At 32.3% G+C, this 20,205-nt stretch overlaps 2 protein-coding genes across 4 annotated transcripts in view; one reads left to right on the top strand and one right to left on the bottom strand.

Moving 5' to 3' along the window:
• The window catches only part of LOC140447998 (uncharacterized), a 66,010-nt gene that overhangs the window by 30,802 nt on the left and 15,003 nt on the right, over positions 1 to 20,205 (top strand). Inside the window, exon 4 of one of the 3 annotated variants that reach the window (XM_072541023.1) lies at positions 14,330 to 16,428. The exons of 1 other annotated variant lie outside the window; for it this stretch is intronic. In XM_072541023.1, coding sequence (XP_072397124.1) covers positions 14,330 to 15,720 — 1,391 coding nt within the window. In that variant the 3' untranslated portion in view covers positions 15,721 to 16,428. Of the gene's footprint in view, positions 1 to 5,789; positions 8,125 to 14,329; positions 16,429 to 20,205 lie in introns of those variants that run through there. One more of the 3 variants, XM_072541025.1, reaches the window with a different exon arrangement.
• Positions 624 to 5,733, bottom strand: LOC140447997 (uncharacterized). Its single transcript, XM_072541020.1, has 2 exons — positions 1,868 to 5,733; positions 624 to 1,783 (listed from the first exon to the last, which is right to left on the bottom strand). The coding sequence occupies exon 1, from the start codon at positions 4,713 to 4,715 to the stop codon at positions 3,861 to 3,863; it is 855 nt and encodes a 284-aa protein (XP_072397121.1). The 5' UTR covers positions 4,716 to 5,733; the 3' UTR covers positions 624 to 1,783; positions 1,868 to 3,860.

The following is a 20,205-nucleotide window of genomic DNA, read 5'->3' on the forward strand; positions in this document are numbered from 1 at the left end:
CATTTTTTAAAGCCGTTGATAATTACTTCGGAGTTCACCTGTTTCCAAGTTGTACACAAAAATTTGGAAAATATTTGTTTTGCTAATTTTTGGCCTACATGCTGCCACTGCCAGGCAGTAAGTTTTTCATCTCATTTAACTTTAAAGGATTTAAAAACAGCCAGGTCTAGTGGCTGTAAAAGGTGGCTGGAATGGGGTGGCAGTTTTAGAATTATAATATGCTCTCGCATAGCGGCGTCTAACGTCTCGATATTCATATGAGTGGAATGTCCATCATAAATAATTAATATTGGTCTTTCAGATGGAAGTGATGGAATTATAGTGTTTATGAAGTAATTTTTAAAAACGTCTTCTTCCATCCAACTTTTTTTTGTCGCTGCATAAACAGTACCCTCAAAATCAGTACCTGGTGGAGCTATCCATTGATCCCAAAAGTGCAAACCTTTATAAATTATTAATGGTGGAGCTTTTTGGCCAGCTGCATTACACATAAGAGCAATTGTGGTATTTTCTTTACCAGGAGAACTTCTTGTTCTCGATGAAGGTGTATATAAGTGTGAAATTATTTTTAAACAGTTCAAAACTAAGTAATTTGAAAATTCATTCGATGATACACACGGGGGAAAACCTCACAAGTGCGAAATTTGTCTTAAGCTGTTTTCACAAACAAGTAATTTGAAAGCTCATTCGATGATGCACACGGGGAAAAAACCTTGAAAAGTGCGAAATTTGTCTTAAGCGGTTTTTACAAACTCGTAACTCTTCTCTTTGCGCATAGAACTCATCCACAACTTTTTTTCTATTCGTTCCTGTATCGGTTCGACTTGCTTACTTTTCATTTTCTTTCCAAACAATATATTAAAGTGTATGCAGTCTTCTTTCGATTATATATTTTTTAAGAAAACGCCGTTTGGAAAATTCCTCAAATTTCGACGAATAGCCAAGTAGTTTTTTGGCTATTCGTAGTTTGTAGATTAAATCTTTGCCTTTACAAATTTTTATATTTTGGTTTTTATTTTAGGATTTTCCCAAAATGAAAGTACGTTGGAGATAATGAAAACATTACCCGGATATTTATGTAATAACGAACAACTTATGAGTCGGCCTGCTGAAGAAAAGTGCGAAATTTGTTTAAAACCTTTTTCTCGAAAAGACCAATACATCATACATTTACAAACGCACACTGATCAAAAACCTCACAAGTGTGAAATTTGTTTTAAGCAGTTTTCAGACATAAGTGGTTTCAAAATTCATTTGACAACACACACGGGAGAAAAATCTTACAAGTGTGAAATTTGTTTTAAACAACTTTCAAAACTAAGTAATTTGAAAACTCGTTCAAGAATGCACATGGGAGAAAAGCCTCACAAGTGTGAAATTTGTTTTAAGCAGTTTTCACGAATAAGTGAATTGAAAAGACATTCGAGTGTGCACACGGGAGAAAAAGCTCACAAGTGTGAAATTTGTTTTAAACAGTTTTCAGAACTATGTAAGTTGAAAAGACATTCGAGGGTACACACGGGGGAAAAACCTTACAAGTGTGAAATTTGTTTTAAGCAGTTTTCTGACATAAGTAGTTTGAAAACGCATTTGAGAAGACACACAGGAGAAAAACCTCACAAGTGTGAAATTTGTTTTAAGCAGTTTTCAGACATAAGTAGTTTGAAAACTCATTTGAGAACACACACAGGAGAAAAACCTCACAAGTGTGAAATTTGTTTTAAGCAGTTTTCACGAATAAGTGATTTGAAAAGACATTCGAGGGTGCACACGGGAGAAAAACCTCACAAGTGTGAAATTTGTTTTAAGCAGTTTTCACGAATAAGTAATTTGAAAACTCATTCAAGAATTCACACGGGAGAAAAACCTCACAAGTGTGAAATTTGTTTTAAGCAGTTTTCAGACATAAGTAGTTTGAAAACTCATTTGAGAACACACACAGGAGAAAAACCTCACAAGTGTGAAATTTGTTTTAAACAGTTTTCAAAACTAAGTTATTTGAAAACTCATTCGAGAATACACACGGGAGAAAAACCTCACAAGTGTGAAATTTGTTTTAAACAGTTTTTAAAACTAAGTTATTTGAAAACTCATTTGAGAACACACACACAGGAGAAAAACCTCACAAGTGTGAAATTTGTTTTAAACAGGTTTCAAAACTAAGTCATTTGAAAACTCATTCAAGAATGCACACGGGAGAAAAACCTCACAAGTGTGAAATTTGTTTTAAGCAGTTTTCAGACATAAGTAGTTTTAAAACTCATTTGAGAATACACACAGGAGAAAACCCACACAAGTGTGAAATTTGTTTTAAACAGTTTTCAAAACTAAGTCATTTGAAAACTCATTCGAGAATACACACGGGAGAAAAACCTCACAAGTGTGAAATTTGTTTTAAGCAGTTTTCACAAAAAAGTGATTTGAAAAGACATTCGAGGGTGCACACGGGAGAAAAACCTCACAAGTGTGAAATTTGTTTTATGCAGTTTTCAGACATAAGTAGTTTGAAAACTCATTTGAGAACACACACATGAGAAAAACCTTACAGGTGTGAAGGCGGTTCTCAGAAAAAAAAATTTGAAATCACATTTGATAATGCACTCTGGAGGAAAACTTTGCAAATGTGAAATTTATTTTGAGTATTTTTCTCGCAAAGCTTATTTAAAAAGACATTTAGCAACTCCTCCTGGAGGAAAACATCACAAGTATGAAGTTTGTTTTAAGCAGTTTTCAAAACTATGTAATTTGAAAACTCATTCGATGGTACACACTGGGAAAAACCTCGAAAAGTGCGAAATTTGTCTTAAGCGGTTTTTACAAACAAGTAATTTGAGAATGCGCACGGGATAAAAAGATCACAAATGTTGAATTTGTTTTAGAGCGGTTTCACAAATGAGTAATTTGAAAAGACATTTTCACAAATGGCAACGCATTCTGTAGAAAAAGTTACAATTTCGGAAACCTTATGGTTAATCTAAAATTAATAAATAACTTGGAATAATCAACTATTTGATTTGAACTATCTTGTGTTTAAATGATCGAAGACTTTAAGTGTTCATTAGATTTTCTTAAATAATAATATTAAAAATTTATATCATTTCATAAACAAAAAAATTTGTGAATGTTAGTTAAATAAGTCTTCTACTGACAATCCGTTACATACATAGAGGAGTATATAAATAAATGTGTTTATGACAAAGCAAACAAACAATTATTAGTTTAGTGGTACAGAGGAGTTAGTCAATCAATTATAACAAATAGATAGAATAAAATAGAATAGAAATATGTATGTGTACTTTAAATTTATATTAGATATTAAAATTACATAAACCAGCTTCACTCTGATGTTAAGAGCATAGGCGCAAAATTTCTGGCCAATGCTTTTTTAAGGGCATTCATTTTTTTTCGAATCCTGAGAAAACTAACAAATATTTTTGAAAAATTTAAACGCAGAATAAGAGATTACATTATTACCGAGGGCCGAAAGTCCCTTAGAATAAACAAAAAGTTTTTTTGAATGATATATTAAATAGAAATTATTTTAATAATTAAATAGAGAAAAATTAAATAATCTTTAGTGTTGTTAATGTTGCATGAAGTTTTTTAAAATCATATCAATATATCACATTTACCCCAGGGACCGGGGCAAATGTGAAGAAAGTTTACATTTTTGTAGTAAATATTATATTTGATAGTCTGGGGTTACTGTATAAAAATGTAATTCAAGCTCTCTACTTGTGTTTTTTTAGAATTTATTTTGTTGAAAAAATACAAAAGAATTTAAAATTTTCGAAAACAATGTCAGAACAAAGGAAATAAAAATATTATAAAATTTAACAAACCTCCAAGTTTTCTTTCAGTTAATGTTGAATGTTAAAGCCTTTAAAGGTAACTGGAAATTCGTATATTCCACGTCTGTCGACGATAGGATCTGGTAGTACTTTTATAATATCCTGTTGTAGTACAGTATCAATGTCAGGATTTATTGGCCATACAAATTTGTTTCCTTGAGGTCGTGTAAATTTAACTATCCACTCATCATTCATATTTTCTAATACAATTCCCACAATGCTTTTTATCTTTTTTGGGCAATATTTTACCAATACCCAACATCCGACATATACATTCACACTTTTCGTTGAATTCAAATTCTCTTTGTCTTCCTCGTCATCATTTGCAGCTATTTCTACCTCTGGCTCTGATTTCAAAAGTGTATCCAGAAATTCGTCGGTGTTATCAGAATCCATGAATATTGGGGACATTGACTCATCGTCTTCGCTGCTGCTAAATGATAATGACTCTCGTTTATTTCTTTTTTTGTTCTTTGCCTTAGTTATCTTATGAATTTTAGTACCGTTTCCTTTTTGTTGAGATTTCTTTTTTAAAACATCAATAGCTTGTTGTGATGTCAATACTTCAGATCCAGGGCATAACCGTTTCTTATTTTTGGTTGGTGCGTTTGGAAGTTGTTTTACTGTTGATAACAATAAATCTTCAAATGTTACATTCTTATTTTCAGTTAAACTTGTACATGGAATTGATTCAAGTTCGTAGACTTTGCCAGAGATATTTTTAACTTTATCGGATGCGGTAGTTTCGATTAGAGCATCAGGCGTAGGTTCTTTGTTTTGATAAAATACTTCTTGAGTTACTTTAGTTGGTACCAATACTTCATTACCATTTTCGTGTATAGATAATCTGGAATGTTTTATCATCTTCCACTTATTAAGCAAGCAGGGTGGAAATGATGTTTCAGAGATGATGTGTCGATTAAAAAGAATGATTCCGCATTTTTTAAAGCCGTTGATAATTACTTCGGAGTTCACCTGTTTCCAAGTTGTACACAAAAATTTGGAAAATATTTGTTTTGGTAATTTTTGGCCTACATGCTGCCACTGCCAGGCAGTAAGTTTTTCATCCCATTTAACTTTAAAGGATTTAAAAACAGTCAGGTCTAGTGGCTGGAATGGGGTGGCAGTTTTAGAATTATAATATGCTCTCGCATAGCGGCGTCTAACGTCTCGATATTCATATGAGTGGAATGTCCATCATAAATAATTAATATTGGTCTTTCAGATGGAAGTGATGGAATTATAGTGTTTATAAAGTAATTTTTAAAAACGGCCTCTTCCATCCAACATTTTTTTGTCGCTGATCCCAAAAGTGCAAACCTTTATAAATTATTAATGGTGGAGCTTTTTGGCCAGCTGCAATACACATAAGAGCAATTGTGGAATTTTCTTTACCAGGAGAACTTATTGTTCTCGATGAAGGTGTATGTAAGTGTGAAATTATTTTTAAACAGTTCAAAACTAAGTAATTTGAAAATTCATTCGATGATACACGGGGGAAAACCTCACAAGTGCAAAATTTGTCTTAAGCTGTTTTCACAAACAAGTAATTTGAAAGCTCATTCGATGATGCACACGGGGAAAAAACCTTGAAAAGTGCGAAATTTGTCTTGAGCGGTTTTTACAAATAAGTAATTTGCGAGTGCACACGGGATAAAAAGATCACAAGTGTTGAATTTGTTTTGAGCGGTTTTACAAATGGTTCAAAATCACAACTTTTTTTCTATTCGTTCCTGCATCGGTTCGTCTTGCTTACTTTTCATTTTCTTTCCAAACAATATATTAAAGTGTATGCAGTCTTCTTTTGATTATATATTTTTTAAGAATACGCCGTTTGGAAAATTCCTCAAATTTCGACGAATAGCCAAGTAGTTTTTTGGCTATTCGTAGTTTGTAGATTTCCCTTTACAAATTTTTATATTTTGGTTTTTATTTTAGGATTTTCCCAAAATGAAAGTACATTGGAGATAATGAAAACATTACCTGGATATTTATGTAATAACGAACAACTTATGAGTCGACCTGCTGAAGGAAAGTGCAAAATTTGTTTAAAATCTTTTTCTCGAAAAGACCAATACATCATACATTTACAAACGCACACTGATCAAAAACAGTACAAGTGTGAAATTTGTTTTAGGACCTTTTCGCAAATTCCTAGTTTGGAAAGGCATTTTAAGGTGCACACTGAAGAAAAACATTACAAGTGTGAAATTTGTTTTAAGCAGTTTTCACAAATAAGTAATTTGAAAAGACATTCAAGAATGCACACGGGAGAAAAACCTCACAAGTGTGAAATTTGTTTTAAGCAGTTTTCACGAATAAGTGAATTGAAAAGACATTCGTGGGTGCACTCGGGAGAAAAACCTCACAAGTGTGAAATTTGTTTTAAGCAGTTTTCAGACATAAGTAGTTTGAAAACTCATTTGAGAACACACACAGGAGAAAAACCTCACAAGTGTGAAATTTGTTTTAAGCAGTTTTCACAAATAAGTGATTTGAAAAGACATTGGAGGGTGCACACGGGAGAAAAACCTCACAATTGTGAAATTTGTTTTAAGCAGTTTTCAGAACTATGTAATTTGAAAAGACATTCGAGGGTGCACAGGGGGGAAAAACCTTACAAGTGTGAAATTTGTTTTAAGCAGGTTTCTGACATAAGTAGTTTGAAAAGTCATTCGAGAATACACACGGGAGAAAAACCTCACAAGTGTGAAATTTGTTTTAAGCAGTTTTCACAAAAAAGTGATTTGAAAAGACATTCGAGGGTGCACACGGGAGAAAAACCTCACAAGTGTGAAATTTGTTTTAAGCGGTTTTCAGACATAAGTAGTTTGAAAACTCATTTGAGAACACACACGGGAGAAAAACCTTACAAGTGTGAAGGCGGTTCTCAGAAAAAAATAATTTGAAATCACATTTGATAATGCACTCTGGAGGAAAACTTTGCAAATGTGAAATTTATTTTGAGTATTTTTCTCGCAAAGCTTATTTAAAAAGACATTTAGCAACTCCTCCTGGAGGAAAACGTCACAAGTATGAAGTTTGTTTTAATCAGTTTTCAAAACTATGTAATTTGAAAACTCATTCGATGGTACACACTGGGAAAAACCTCGAAAAGTGCGAAATTTGTCTCAAGCGGTTTTTACAAACAAGTAATTTGAGAATGCACACGGGATAAAAAGATCACAAATGTTGAATTTGTTTTAGAGCGGTTTTACAAATGAGTAATTTGAAAAGACATTTTCACAAATGGCAACGCATTCTGTAGAAAAAGTTACAATCTCTGAAACCTTATGGTTAAACTAAAATAAATAAATAACTTGGAATAATCAACTATTTGATTTGAACTATCTTGTGTTTAAATGATCGAAGACGTTAAGTGTTCATTAGATTTTCTTAAATAATAATATTAAAAATTTATAACATTTCATAAACAAAAAAATTTGTGAATGTTAGTTAAATAAGTCTTCTACTGACAATCCGTTACATACATAGAGGAGTATATAAATAAATGTGTTTATGACAAAGCAAACAAACAATTATTAGTTGAGTAGTACAGAGGAGTTAGTCAATCAATTATAACAAATAGATAGAATAAAATAGAATAGAAATATGTATGTGTACTTTAAATTTATATTAGATATTAAAATTACATAAACCAGCTTCACTCTGATGTTAAGAGCATAGGCGCAAAATTTCTGGCCAATGCTTTTTTAAGGGCATTCATTTTTTTTTTTCGAATCCTGAGAAAACTAACAAATATTTTTGAAAAATTTAAACGCAGAATAAGAGATTACATTATTACCGAGGGCCGAAAGTCCCTTAGAATAAACAAAAAGTTTTTTTGAATGATATATTTGAAATTAAAAATAATACTAAATTTTCTATTCTTTTTCACCCCTGTAACTTATTAAAATAAACATTATTGAAGTTTTCAGGGACTTTTGGCCCTCAGTAATAATGTAAGGTGAAGTGGGGTAAATGTGATCTACTTTTTGATTAGTTCAACTTTCATTTATTATAACACTGTAAAGAAACGTTTCAAAAATTTATCAAAAAAATCATATACATTTTGAACGGTTTTGTATTCATTGTGTAGAGAAAAATTAAATAATCTTTAGTGTTGTTAATGTTGCATGATGTTTTTTAAAATCATATTAATATATCACATTTACCCCAGGGACCGAGGCAAATGTGAAGAAAGTTTACATTTTTGTAGTAAATATTATATTTGATAGTCTGGGGTTATTAAATAAAAATGTAATTCAAGCTCTCTACTTGTGTTTTTTTAGAATTTATTTTGTTGAAAAAATACAAAAGAATTTAAAATTTTCGAAAACAATGTCAGAACAAAGGAAATAAAAATATTATAAAATTTAACAAACCTCCAAGTTTTCTTTCAGTTAATGTTGAATGTTAAAGCCTTTAAAGGTAACTGGAAATTCGTACATTCCACGTCTATCGACGATAGGATCTGGTAGTACTTTTATAATATCCTGTTGTAGTACAGTATCAATGTCAGGATTTATTGGCCATACAAATTTTTTTCCTTGAGGTCGTGTAAATTTAACTATCCACTCATCATTCATATTTTCTGATACAATTCCCACATAATGCTTGTTTATCTTTTTTGGGCAATATTTTACCAATACCCAACATCCGACATATACATTCACACTTTTTGTTGAATTCAAATTCTCTTTGTCTTCCTCGTCATCATTTGCAGCTATTTCTACCTCTGGCTCTGATTCCAAAAGTGTATCCAGAAATTCGTCGGTGTTATCAGAATCCATGAATATTGGGGACATTGACTCATCGTCTTCGCTGCTGCTAAATGATAATGACTCTCGTTTATTTCTTTTTTTGTTCTTTGCCTTAGTTATCTTATGAATTTTAGTACCGTTTCCTTTTTGTTGAGATTTCTGTTTTAAAACATCAATAGCTTGTTGTGATGTCAATACTTCAGATCCAGGGCATAACCGTTTCTTATTTTTGGTTGGTGCGTTTGGAAGTTGTTTTACTGTTGATAACAATAAATCTTCAAATGTTACATTCTTATTTTCAGTTAAACTTGTACATGGAATTGATTCAAGTTCGTAGACTTTGCCAGAGATATTTTTTACTTTATCGGATGTGGTAGTTTCGATTAGAGCATCAGGCGTAGGTTCTTTGTTTTGATAAAATACTTCTTGAGTTACTTTAGTTGGTACCAATACTTCATTACCATTTTCGTGTATAGATAATCTGGAATGTTTTATCATCTTCCACTTATTAAGCAAGCAGGGTGGAAATGATGTTTAAGGGATGACGTGCCGATTAAAAGGAATAATTCCGCATTTTTTAAAGCCGTTGATAATTACTTCGGAGTTCACCTGTTTCCAAGTTGTACACAAAAATTTGGAAAATATTTGTTTTGGTAATTTTTGGCCTACATGCTGCCACTGCCAGGCAGTAAGTTTTTCATCCCATTTAACTTTAAAGGATTTAAAAACAGCCAGGTCTAGTGGCTGTAAAAGGTGGCTGGAATGGGGTGGCAGTTTTAGAATTATAATATGTTCTCGCATAGCGGCGTCTAACGTCTCGATATTCATATGAGTGGAATGTCCATCATAAATAATTAATATGGGTCTTTCAGATGGAAGTGATGGAATTATAGTGTTTATGAAGTAATTTTTAAAAAGGTCTTCTTCCATCCAACCTTTTTTTGTCGCTGCATAAACAGTACCCTCAAAATCAGTACCTGGTGGAGCTATCCATTGATCCTAAAAGTGCAAACCTTTATAAATTATTAATGGTGGAGCTTTTTGGCCAGCTGCATTACACATAAGAGCAATTGTGGTATTTTCTTTACCAGGAGAACTTATTGTTCTCGATGAAGGTGTATATAAGTGTGAAATTATTTTTAAACAGTTCAAAACTAAGTAATTTGAAAATTCATTCGATGATACACACGGGGGAAAACCTCACAAGTGCGAAATTTGTCTTAAGCTGTTTTTACAAACAAGTAATTTGAAAGCTCATTCGATGATGCACACGGGGAAAAAACCTTGAAAAGTGCGAAATTTGTCTTAAGCGGTTTTTACAAACAAGTAATTTGCGAGTGCACACGGGATAAAAAGATCACAAGTGTTGAATTTGTTTTGAGCGGTTTCACAAATGGTCCTTTGAAATTTGAAAGGTCCTTTATCAGTAATTCGTAACTCTTCTCTTTGCGCATAGAACTCATCCACAACTTTTTTTCTATTCGTTCCTGTATCGGTTCGTCTTGCTTACTTTTCATTTTCTTTCCAAACAATATATTAAAGTGTATGCAGTCTTCTTTTGATTATATATTTGTTAAGAAAACGCCGTTTGGAAAATTCCTCAAATTTCGACGAATAGCCAAGTAGTTTTTTGGCTATTCGTAGTTTGTAGATTAAATCTTTGCCTTTACAAATTTTTATATTTTGGTTTTTATTTTAGGATTTTCCCAAAATGAAAGTACGTTGGAGATAATGAAAACATTACCCGGATATTTATGTAATAACGAACAACTTATGAGTCGGCCTGCTGAAGGAAAGTGCGAAATTTGTTTAAAACCTTTTTCTCGAAAAGACCAATACATCATACATTTACAAACGCACACTGATCAAAAACAGTACAAGTGTGAAATTTGTTTTAGGACGTTTTCGCAAATTCCTAATTTGAAAAGACATTTGAACGTGCACACTGAAGAAAAACATTACAATTGTGAAATTTGTTTTAAGCAGTTTTCAGACATAAGTGGTTTCAAAATTCATTTGACAACACACACGGGAGAAAAATCTTACAAGTGTGAAATTTGTTTTAAACAACTTTCAAAACTAAGTAATTTGAAAACTCATTCAAGAATGCACATGGGAGAAAAGCCTCACAAGTGTGAAATTTGTTTTAAGCAGTTTTCACGAATAAGTGAATTGAAAAGACATTCGTGGGAGCACACGGGAGAAATACCTCACAAGTGTGAAATTTGTTTTAAGCAGTTTTCAGACATAAGTAGTTTGAAAACTCATTCGAGAATACACACGGGAGAAAAACCTCACAAGTGTGAAATTTGTTTTAAGCAGTTTTCACAAAAAAGTGATTTGAAAAGACATTCGATGGTGCACACGGGAGAAAAACCTCACAAGTGTGAAATTTGTTTTAAACAGTTTTCAAAACTAAGTCATTTGAAAACTCATTCGAGAATACACACGGGAGAAAAACCTCACAAGTGTGAAATTTGTTTTAAGCAGTTTTCACAAAAAAGTGATTTGAAAAGACATTCGATGGTGCACACGGGAGAAAAACCTCACAAGTGTGAAATTTGTTTTAAGCAGTTTTCACAAATAAGTGATTTGAAAAGACATTCGAGTGTGCACACGGGAGAAAAACCTCACAAGTGTGAAATTTGTTTTAAGCAGTTTTCAGACATAAGTAGTTTTAAAACTCATTTGAGAATACACACAGGAGAAAACCCACACAAGTGTGAAATTTGTTTTAAACAGTTTTCAAAACTAAGTTATTTGAAAACTCATTCGAGAATACACACGGGAGAAAAACCTCACAAGTGTGAAATTTGTTTTAAACAGTTTTCAAAACTAAGTCATTTGAAAACTCATTCGAGAATACACACGGGAGAAAAACCTCACAAGTGTGAAATTTGTTTTAAGCAGTTTTCACGAATAAGTGAATTGAAAAGACATTCGTGGGAGCACACGGGAGAAATACCTCACAAGTGTGAAATTTGTTTTATGCAGTTTTCAGACATAAGTAGTTTGAAAACTCATTTGAGAACACACACGGGAGAAAAACCTTACAAGTGTGAAGGCGGTTCTCAGAAAAAAATAATTTGAAATCACACTTGATAATGCACTCTGGAGGAAAGCTTTGCAAATGTGAAATTTATTTTAAGTATTTTTCTCGCAAAGCTTATTCAAAAAGACATTTAGCAACTCCACCTGGAGGAAAACGTCACAAGTATGAAGTTTGTTTTAATCAGTTTTCAAAACTATGTAATTTGAAAACTCATTCGATGGTACACACTGGGAAAAACCTCGAAAAGTGCGAAATTTGTCTTAAGCGGTTTTTACAAACAAGTAATTTGAGAATGCACACGGGATAAAAAGATCACAAATGTTGAATTTGTTTTAGAGCGGTTTCACAAATGGTCCTTTGAAATTTGAAAGGTCCTTTATCAGTAATTCGTAACTCTTCTCTTTGCGCATAGAACTCATCCACAACTTTTTTTCTATTCGTTCCTGTATCGGTTCGTCTTGCTTACTTTTCATTTTCTTTCCAAACAATATATTAAAGTGTATGCAGTCTTCTTTTGATTATATATTTGTTAAGAAAACGCCGTTTGGAAAATTCCTCAAATTTCGACGAATAGCCAAGTAGTTTTTTGGCTATTCGTAGTTTGTAGATTAAATCTTTGCCTTTACAAATTTTTATATTTTGGTTTTTATTTTAGGATTTTCCCAAAATGAAAGTACGTTGGAGATAATGAAAACATTACCCGGATATTTATGTAATAACGAACAACTTATGAGTCGGCCTGCTGAAGGAAAGTGCGAAATTTGTTTAAAACCTTTTTCTCGAAAAGACCAATACATCATACATTTACAAACGCACACTGATCAAAAACAGTACAAGTGTGAAATTTGTTTTAGGACGTTTTCGCAAATTCCTAATTTGAAAAGACATTTGAACGTGCACACTGAAGAAAAACATTACAATTGTGAAATTTGTTTTAAGCAGTTTTCAGACATAAGTGGTTTCAAAATTCATTTGACAACACACACGGGAGAAAAATCTTACAAGTGTGAAATTTGTTTTAAACAACTTTCAAAACTAAGTAATTTGAAAACTCATTCAAGAATGCACATGGGAGAAAAGCCTCACAAGTGTGAAATTTGTTTTAAGCAGTTTTCACGAATAAGTGAATTGAAAAGACATTCGTGGGAGCACACGGGAGAAATACCTCACAAGTGTGAAATTTGTTTTAAGCAGTTTTCAGACATAAGTAGTTTGAAAACTCATTCGAGAATACACACGGGAGAAAAACCTCACAAGTGTGAAATTTGTTTTAAGCAGTTTTCACAAAAAAGTGATTTGAAAAGACATTCGATGGTGCACACGGGAGAAAAACCTCACAAGTGTGAAATTTGTTTTAAACAGTTTTCAAAACTAAGTCATTTGAAAACTCATTCGAGAATACACACGGGAGAAAAACCTCACAAGTGTGAAATTTGTTTTAAGCAGTTTTCACAAAAAAGTGATTTGAAAAGACATTCGATGGTGCACACGGGAGAAAAACCTCACAAGTGTGAAATTTGTTTTAAGCAGTTTTCACAAATAAGTGATTTGAAAAGACATTCGAGTGTGCACACGGGAGAAAAACCTCACAAGTGTGAAATTTGTTTTAAGCAGTTTTCAGACATAAGTAGTTTTAAAACTCATTTGAGAATACACACAGGAGAAAACCCACACAAGTGTGAAATTTGTTTTAAACAGTTTTCAAAACTAAGTTATTTGAAAACTCATTCGAGAATACACACGGGAGAAAAACCTCACAAGTGTGAAATTTGTTTTAAACAGTTTTCAAAACTAAGTCATTTGAAAACTCATTCGAGAATACACACGGGAGAAAAACCTCACAAGTGTGAAATTTGTTTTAAGCAGTTTTCACGAATAAGTGAATTGAAAAGACATTCATGGGAGCACACGGGAGAAATACCTCACAAGTGTGAAATTTGTTTTATGCAGTTTTCAGACATAAGTAGTTTGAAAACTCATTTGAGAACACACACCGGAGAAAAACCTTACAAGTGTGAAGGCGGTTCTCAGAAAAAAATAATTTGAAATCACACTTGATAATGCACTCTGGAGGAAAGCTTTGCAAATGTGAAATTTATTTTAAGTATTTTTCTCGCAAAGCTTATTCAAAAAGACATTTAGCAACTCCACCTGGAGGAAAACGTCACAAGTATGAAGTTTGTTTTAATCAGTTTTCAAAACTATGTAATTTGAAAACTCATTCGATGGTACACACTGGGAAAAACCTCGAAAAGTGCGAAATTTGTCTTAAGCGGTTTTTACAAACAAGTAATTTGAGAATGCACACGGGATAAAAAGATCACAAATGTTGAATTTGTTTTAGAGCGGTTTCACAAATGGTCCTTTGAAATTTGAAAGGTCCTTTATCAGTAATTCGTAACTCTTCTCTTTGCGCATAGAACTCATCCACAACTTTTTTTCTATTCGTTCCTGTATCGGTTCGTCTTGCTTACTTTTCATTTTCTTTCCAAACAATATATTAAAGTGTATGCAGTCTTCTTTTGATTATATATTTGTTAAGAAAACGCCGTTTGGAAAATTCCTCAAATTTCGACGAATAGCCAAGTAGTTTTTTGGCTATTCGTAGTTTGTAGATTAAATCTTTGCCTTTACAAATTTTTATATTTTGGTTTTTATTTTAGAATTTTCCCAAAATGAAAGTACGTTGGAGATAATGAAAACATTACCCGGATATTTATGTAATAACGAACAACTTATGAGTCGGCCTGCTGAAGGAAAGTGCGAAATTTGTTTAAAACCTTTTTCTCGAAAAGACCAATACATCATACATTTACAAACGCACACTGATCAAAAACAGTACAAGTGTGAAATTTGTTTTAGGACGTTTTCGCAAATTCCTAATTTGAAAAGACATTTGAACGTGCACACTGAAGAAAAACATTACAATTGTGAAATTTGTTTTAAGCAGTTTTCAGACATAAGTGGTTTCAAAATTCATTTGACAACACACACGGGAGAAAAATCTTACAAGTGTGAAATTTGTTTTAAACAACTTTCAAAACTAAGTAATTTGAAAACTCATTCAAGAATGCACATGGGAGAAAAGCCTCACAAGTGTGAAATTTGTTTTAAGCAGTTTTCACGAATAAGTGAATTGAAAAGACATTCGTGGGAGCACACGGGAGAAATACCTCACAAGTGTGAAATTTGTTTTAAGCAGTTTTCAGACATAAGTAGTTTGAAAACTCATTCGAGAATACACACGGGAGAAAAACCTCACAAGTGTGAAATTTGTTTTAAGCAGTTTTCACAAAAAAGTGATTTGAAAAGACATTCGATGGTGCACACGGGAGAAAAACCTCACAAGTGTGAAATTTGTTTTAAACAGTTTTCAAAACTAAGTCATTTGAAAACTCATTCGAGAATACACACGGGAGAAAAACCTCACAAGTGTGAAATTTGTTTTAAGCAGTTTTCACAAAAAAGTGATTTGAAAAGACATTCGATGGTGCACACGGGAGAAAAACCTCACAAGTGTGAAATTTGTTTTAAGCAGTTTTCACAAATAAGTGATTTGAAAAGACATTCGAGTGTGCACACGGGAGAAAAACCTCACAAGTGTGAAATTTGTTTTAAGCAGTTTTCAGACATAAGTAGTTTTAAAACTCATTTGAGAATACACACAGGAGAAAACCCACACAAGTGTGAAATTTGTTTTAAACAGTTTTCAAAACTAAGTTATTTGAAAACTCATTCGAGAATACACACGGGAGAAAAACCTCACAAGTGTGAAATTTGTTTTAAACAGTTTTCAAAACTAAGTCATTTGAAAACTCATTCGAGAATACACACGGGAGAAAAACCTCACAAGTGTGAAATTTGTTTTAAGCAGTTTTCACGAATAAGTGAATTGAAAAGACATTCGTGGGAGCACACGGGAGAAATACCTCACAAGTGTGAAATTTGTTTTATGCAGTTTTCAGACATAAGTAGTTTGAAAACTCATTTGAGAACACACACGGGAGAAAAACCTTACAAGTGTGAAGGCGGTTCTCAGAAAAAAATAATTTGAAATCACACTTGATAATGCACTCTGGAGGAAAGCTTTGCAAATGTGAAATTTATTTTAAGTATTTTTCTCGCAAAGCTTATTCAAAAAGACATTTAGCAACTCCTCCTGGAGGAAAACGTCACAAGTATGAAGTTTGTTTTAATCAGTTTTCAAAACTATGTAATTTGAAAACTCATTCGATGGTACACACTGGGAAAAACCTCGAAAAGTGCGAAATTTGTCTTAAGCGGTTTTTACAAACAAGTAATTTGAGAATGCACACGGGATAAAAAGATCACAAATGTTGAATTTGTTTTAGAGCGGTTTTACAAATGAGTAATTTGAAAAGACATTTTCACAAATGGCAACGCAATCCGTAGAAAAAGTTACAATTTCTGAAACCTTATGGTTAAACTAAAATAAATAAATAACTTGGAATAATCAACTATTTGATTTGAATTATCTTGTGTTTAAATGATCGAAGACGCTAAGTGTTCATTAGATTTTCTTAAATAATAATATTAAAAATTTATATCATTTCATAAACAAAAAAATTTGTGAATGTTAGTTAAATAAGTCTTCTACTGACAATCCGTTACATACATAGAGGAGTATATAAATAAATGTGTTTATGACAAAGCAAATAAACAATTATTAGTTGAGTAGTACAGAGGAGTTAGTCAATCAATTATAACAAATAGATAGAATAAAATAGAATAGAAATATGTATGTGTACTTTAAATTTATATTAGATATTAAAATTACATAAACCAGCTTCACTCTGATGTTAAGAGCATAGGCGCAAAATTTCTGGCCAATGCTTTTTTAAGGGCATTCATTTTTTTTTCGAATCCTGAGAAAACTAACAAATATTTTTGAAAAATTTAAACGCAGAATAAGAGATTACATTATTACCGAGGGCCGAAAGTCCCTTAGAATAAACAAAAAGTTTTTTTGAATGATATATTTGAAATTAAAAATAATACTAAATTTTCTATTCTTTTTCACCCCTGTAACTTATTAAAATAAACATTATAGAAGTTTTCAGGGACTTTTGGCCCTCAGTAATAATGTAAGGTGAAGTGGGGTAAATGTGATCTACTTTTTGATTAGTTCAACTTTCATTTATTATAACACTGTAAAGAAACGTTTCAAAAATTTATCAAAAAAATCATATACATTTTGAACGGTTTTGTATTCATTGTGTAGAGAAAAATTAAATAATCTTTAGTGTTGTTAATGTTGCATGATGTTTTTTAAAATCATATTAATATATCACATTTACCCCAGGGACCGAGGCAAATGTGAAGAAAGTTTACATTTTTGTAGTAAATATTATATTTGATAGTCTGGGGTTACTGTATAAAAATGTAATTCAAGCTCTCTACTTGTGTTTTTTTAGAATTTATTTTGTTGAAAAAATACAAAAGAATTTAAAATTTTCGAAAACAATGTCAGAACAAAGGAAATAAAAATATTATAAAATTTAACAAACCTCCAAGTTTTCTTTCAGTTAATGTTGAATGTTAAAGCCTTTAAAGGTAACTGGAAATTCGTACATTCCACGTCTGTCGACGATAGGATCTGGTAGTACTTTTATAATATCCTGTTGTAGTACAGTATCAATGTCAGGATTTATTGGCCATACAAATTTGTTTCCTTGAGGTTGTGTAAATTTAACTATCCACTCATCATTCATATTTTCTGATACAATTCCCACAATGCTTGTTTATCTTTTTTGGGCAATATTTTACCAATACCCAACATCCGACATATACATTCACACTTTTTGTTGAATTCAAATTCTCTTTGTCTTCCTCGTCATCATTGCAGCTATTTCTACCTCTGGCTCTGATTTCAAAAGTGTATCCAGAAATTCGTCGGTGTTATCAGAATCCATGAATATTGGGGACATTGACTCATCCCCTTCGCTGCTGCTAAATGATAATGACTCTCGTTTATTTCTTTTTTTGTTCTTTGCCTTAGTTATCTTATGAATTTTAGTACCGTTTCCTTTTTGTTAAGATTTCTGTTTTAAAACATCAATAGCTTGTTGTGATGTCAATACTTCAGATCCAGGGCATAACCGTTTCTTATTTTTGGTTGGTGCGTTTGGAAGTTGTTTTACTGTTGATAACAATAAATCTTCAAATGTTACATTCTTATTTTCAGTTAAACTTGTACATGGAATTGATTCAAGTTCGTAGACTTTGCCAGAGATATTTTTTACTTTATCGGATGTGATAGTTTCGATTAGAGCATTAGGCGTAGGTTCTTTGTTTTGATAAAATACTTCTTGAGTTACTTTAGTTGGTACCAATACTTCATTACCATTTTCGTGTATAGATAATCTGGAATGTTTTATCATCTTCCACTTATTAAGCAAGCAGGGTGGAAATGATGTTTCAGGGATGACGTGCCGATTAAAAGGAATGATTCCGCATTTTTTAAAGCCGTTGATAGTTACTTCGCAGTTCACCTGTTTCCAAGTTATACACAAAAATTTGGAAAATATTTGTTTTGGTAATTTTTGGCCTACATGCTGCCACTGCCAGGCAGTAAGTTTTTCATCCCATTTAACTTTAAAGGATTTAAAAACAGCCAGGTCTAGTGGCTGGAATGGGGTGGCAGTTTTAGAATTATAATATGTTCTCGCATAGCGGCGTCTAACGTCTCGATATTCATATGAGTGGAATGTCCATCATAAATAATTAATATTGGTCTTTCAGATGGAATTGATGAAATTATAGTGTTTATGAAGTAATTTTTAAAAACTGCTTCTTCCATCCAACCTTTTTTTGTCACTGCATAAACAGTACCCTCAAAATCAGTACCTGGTGGAGCTATCCATTGATCCCAAAAGTACAAACCTTTATAAATTATTAATGGTGGAGCTTTTTGGCCAGCTGCAATACACATAAGAGCAATTGTGGTATTTTCTTTACCAGGAGAACGTATTGTTCTCGATGAAGGTGTATGTAAGTGTGAAATTATTTTTAAACAGTTCAAAACTAAGTAATTTGAAAATTCATTCGATGATACACGGGGAAAACCTCACAAGTGCGAAATTTGTCTTAAGCTGTTTTCACAAACAAGTAATTTGAAAGCTCATTCGATGATGCACACGGGGAAAAAACCTTGAAAAGTGCGAAATTTGTCTTAAGCGGTTTTTACAAACAAGTAATTTGCGAGTGCACACGGGATAAAAAGATCACAAGTGTTGAATTTGTTTTGAGCGGTTTTACAAATGGTCCTTTGAAATTTGAAAGGCCCTTTATCAGTAATTCGTAACTCTTCTCTTTGCTCATAGAACTCATCCACAACTTTTTTTCTATTCGTTCCTGTATCGGTTCGTCTTGCTTACTTTTCATTTTCTTTCCAAACAATATATTAAAGTGTATGCAGTCTTCTTTTGATTATATATTTTTTAAGAAAACGCTGTTTGGAAAATTCCTCAAATTTCGACGAATAGCCAAGTAGTTTTTTGGCTATTCATAGTTTGTAGATTAAATCTTTCCCTTTACAAATTTTTATATTTTGGTTTTTATTTTAGGATTTTCCCAAAATGAAAGTACGTTGGAGATAATGAAAACATTACCCGGATATTTATGTAATAACGAACAACTTATGAGTCGGCCTGCTGAAGGAAAGTGCGAAATTTGTTTAAAATCTTTTTCTCGAAAAGACCAATACATCATACATTTACAAACTCACACTGATCAAAAACAGTACAAGTGTGAAATTTGTTTTAAGCAGTTTTCAGACATAAGTGGTTTCAAAATTCATTTGACAACACACACAGGAGCAAAATCTTACAAGTGTGAAATTTGTTTTAAACAACTTTCAAAACTAAGTAATTTGAAAACTCATTCAAGACTGCACACGGGAGAAAAACCTCACAAGTGTGAAATTTGTTTTAAGCAGTTTTCACAAATAGGTAATTTGAAAAGACATTCAAGAATGCACACGGGAGAAAAACCTCACAAGTGTGAAATTTGTTTTAAGCAGTTTTCATATATAAGTGAATTGAAAAGACATTCGTGGGTGCATACGGGAGAAAAACCTCACAAGTGTGAAATTTGTTTTAAGCAGTTTTCAGACATAAGTAGTTTGAAAACTCATTTGAGAATACACACAGAAGAAAACCCACACAAGTGTGAAATTTGTTTTAAACAGTTTTCAAAACTAAGTAATTTGAAAACTCATTCGAGAATACACACAGGAGAAAAACCTCACAAGTGTGAAATTTGTTTTAAACAGTTTTCAAAACTAAGTCATTTGAAAACTCATTCGATAATACACACGGGAGAAAAACCTCACAAGTGTGAAATTTGTTTTAAGCAGTTTTCACGAAAAAGTGATTTGAAAAGACATTCGAGGATGCACACGGGAGAAAAACCTCACAAGTGTGAAATTTGTTTTAAGCAGTTTTCAGACATAAGTAGTTTGAAAACTCATTTGAGAACACACACGGGAGAAAAACCTCACAAGTGTGAAATTTGTTTT

The sequence above is a fragment of the Diabrotica undecimpunctata genome, chromosome 8, assembly GCF_040954645.1.
Source record: "Diabrotica undecimpunctata isolate CICGRU chromosome 8, icDiaUnde3, whole genome shotgun sequence".
In the NCBI taxonomy this organism is placed as follows: Eukaryota; Metazoa; Arthropoda; class Insecta; order Coleoptera; family Chrysomelidae; genus Diabrotica; species Diabrotica undecimpunctata.

What these genes read in the sequence shown, in the direction of transcription:
- LOC140447997 (XM_072541020.1), bottom strand. Translation starts at nt 4,715, where the DNA reads ATGATAAAACATTCCAGATTATCTATACACGAAAATGGTAATGAAGTA.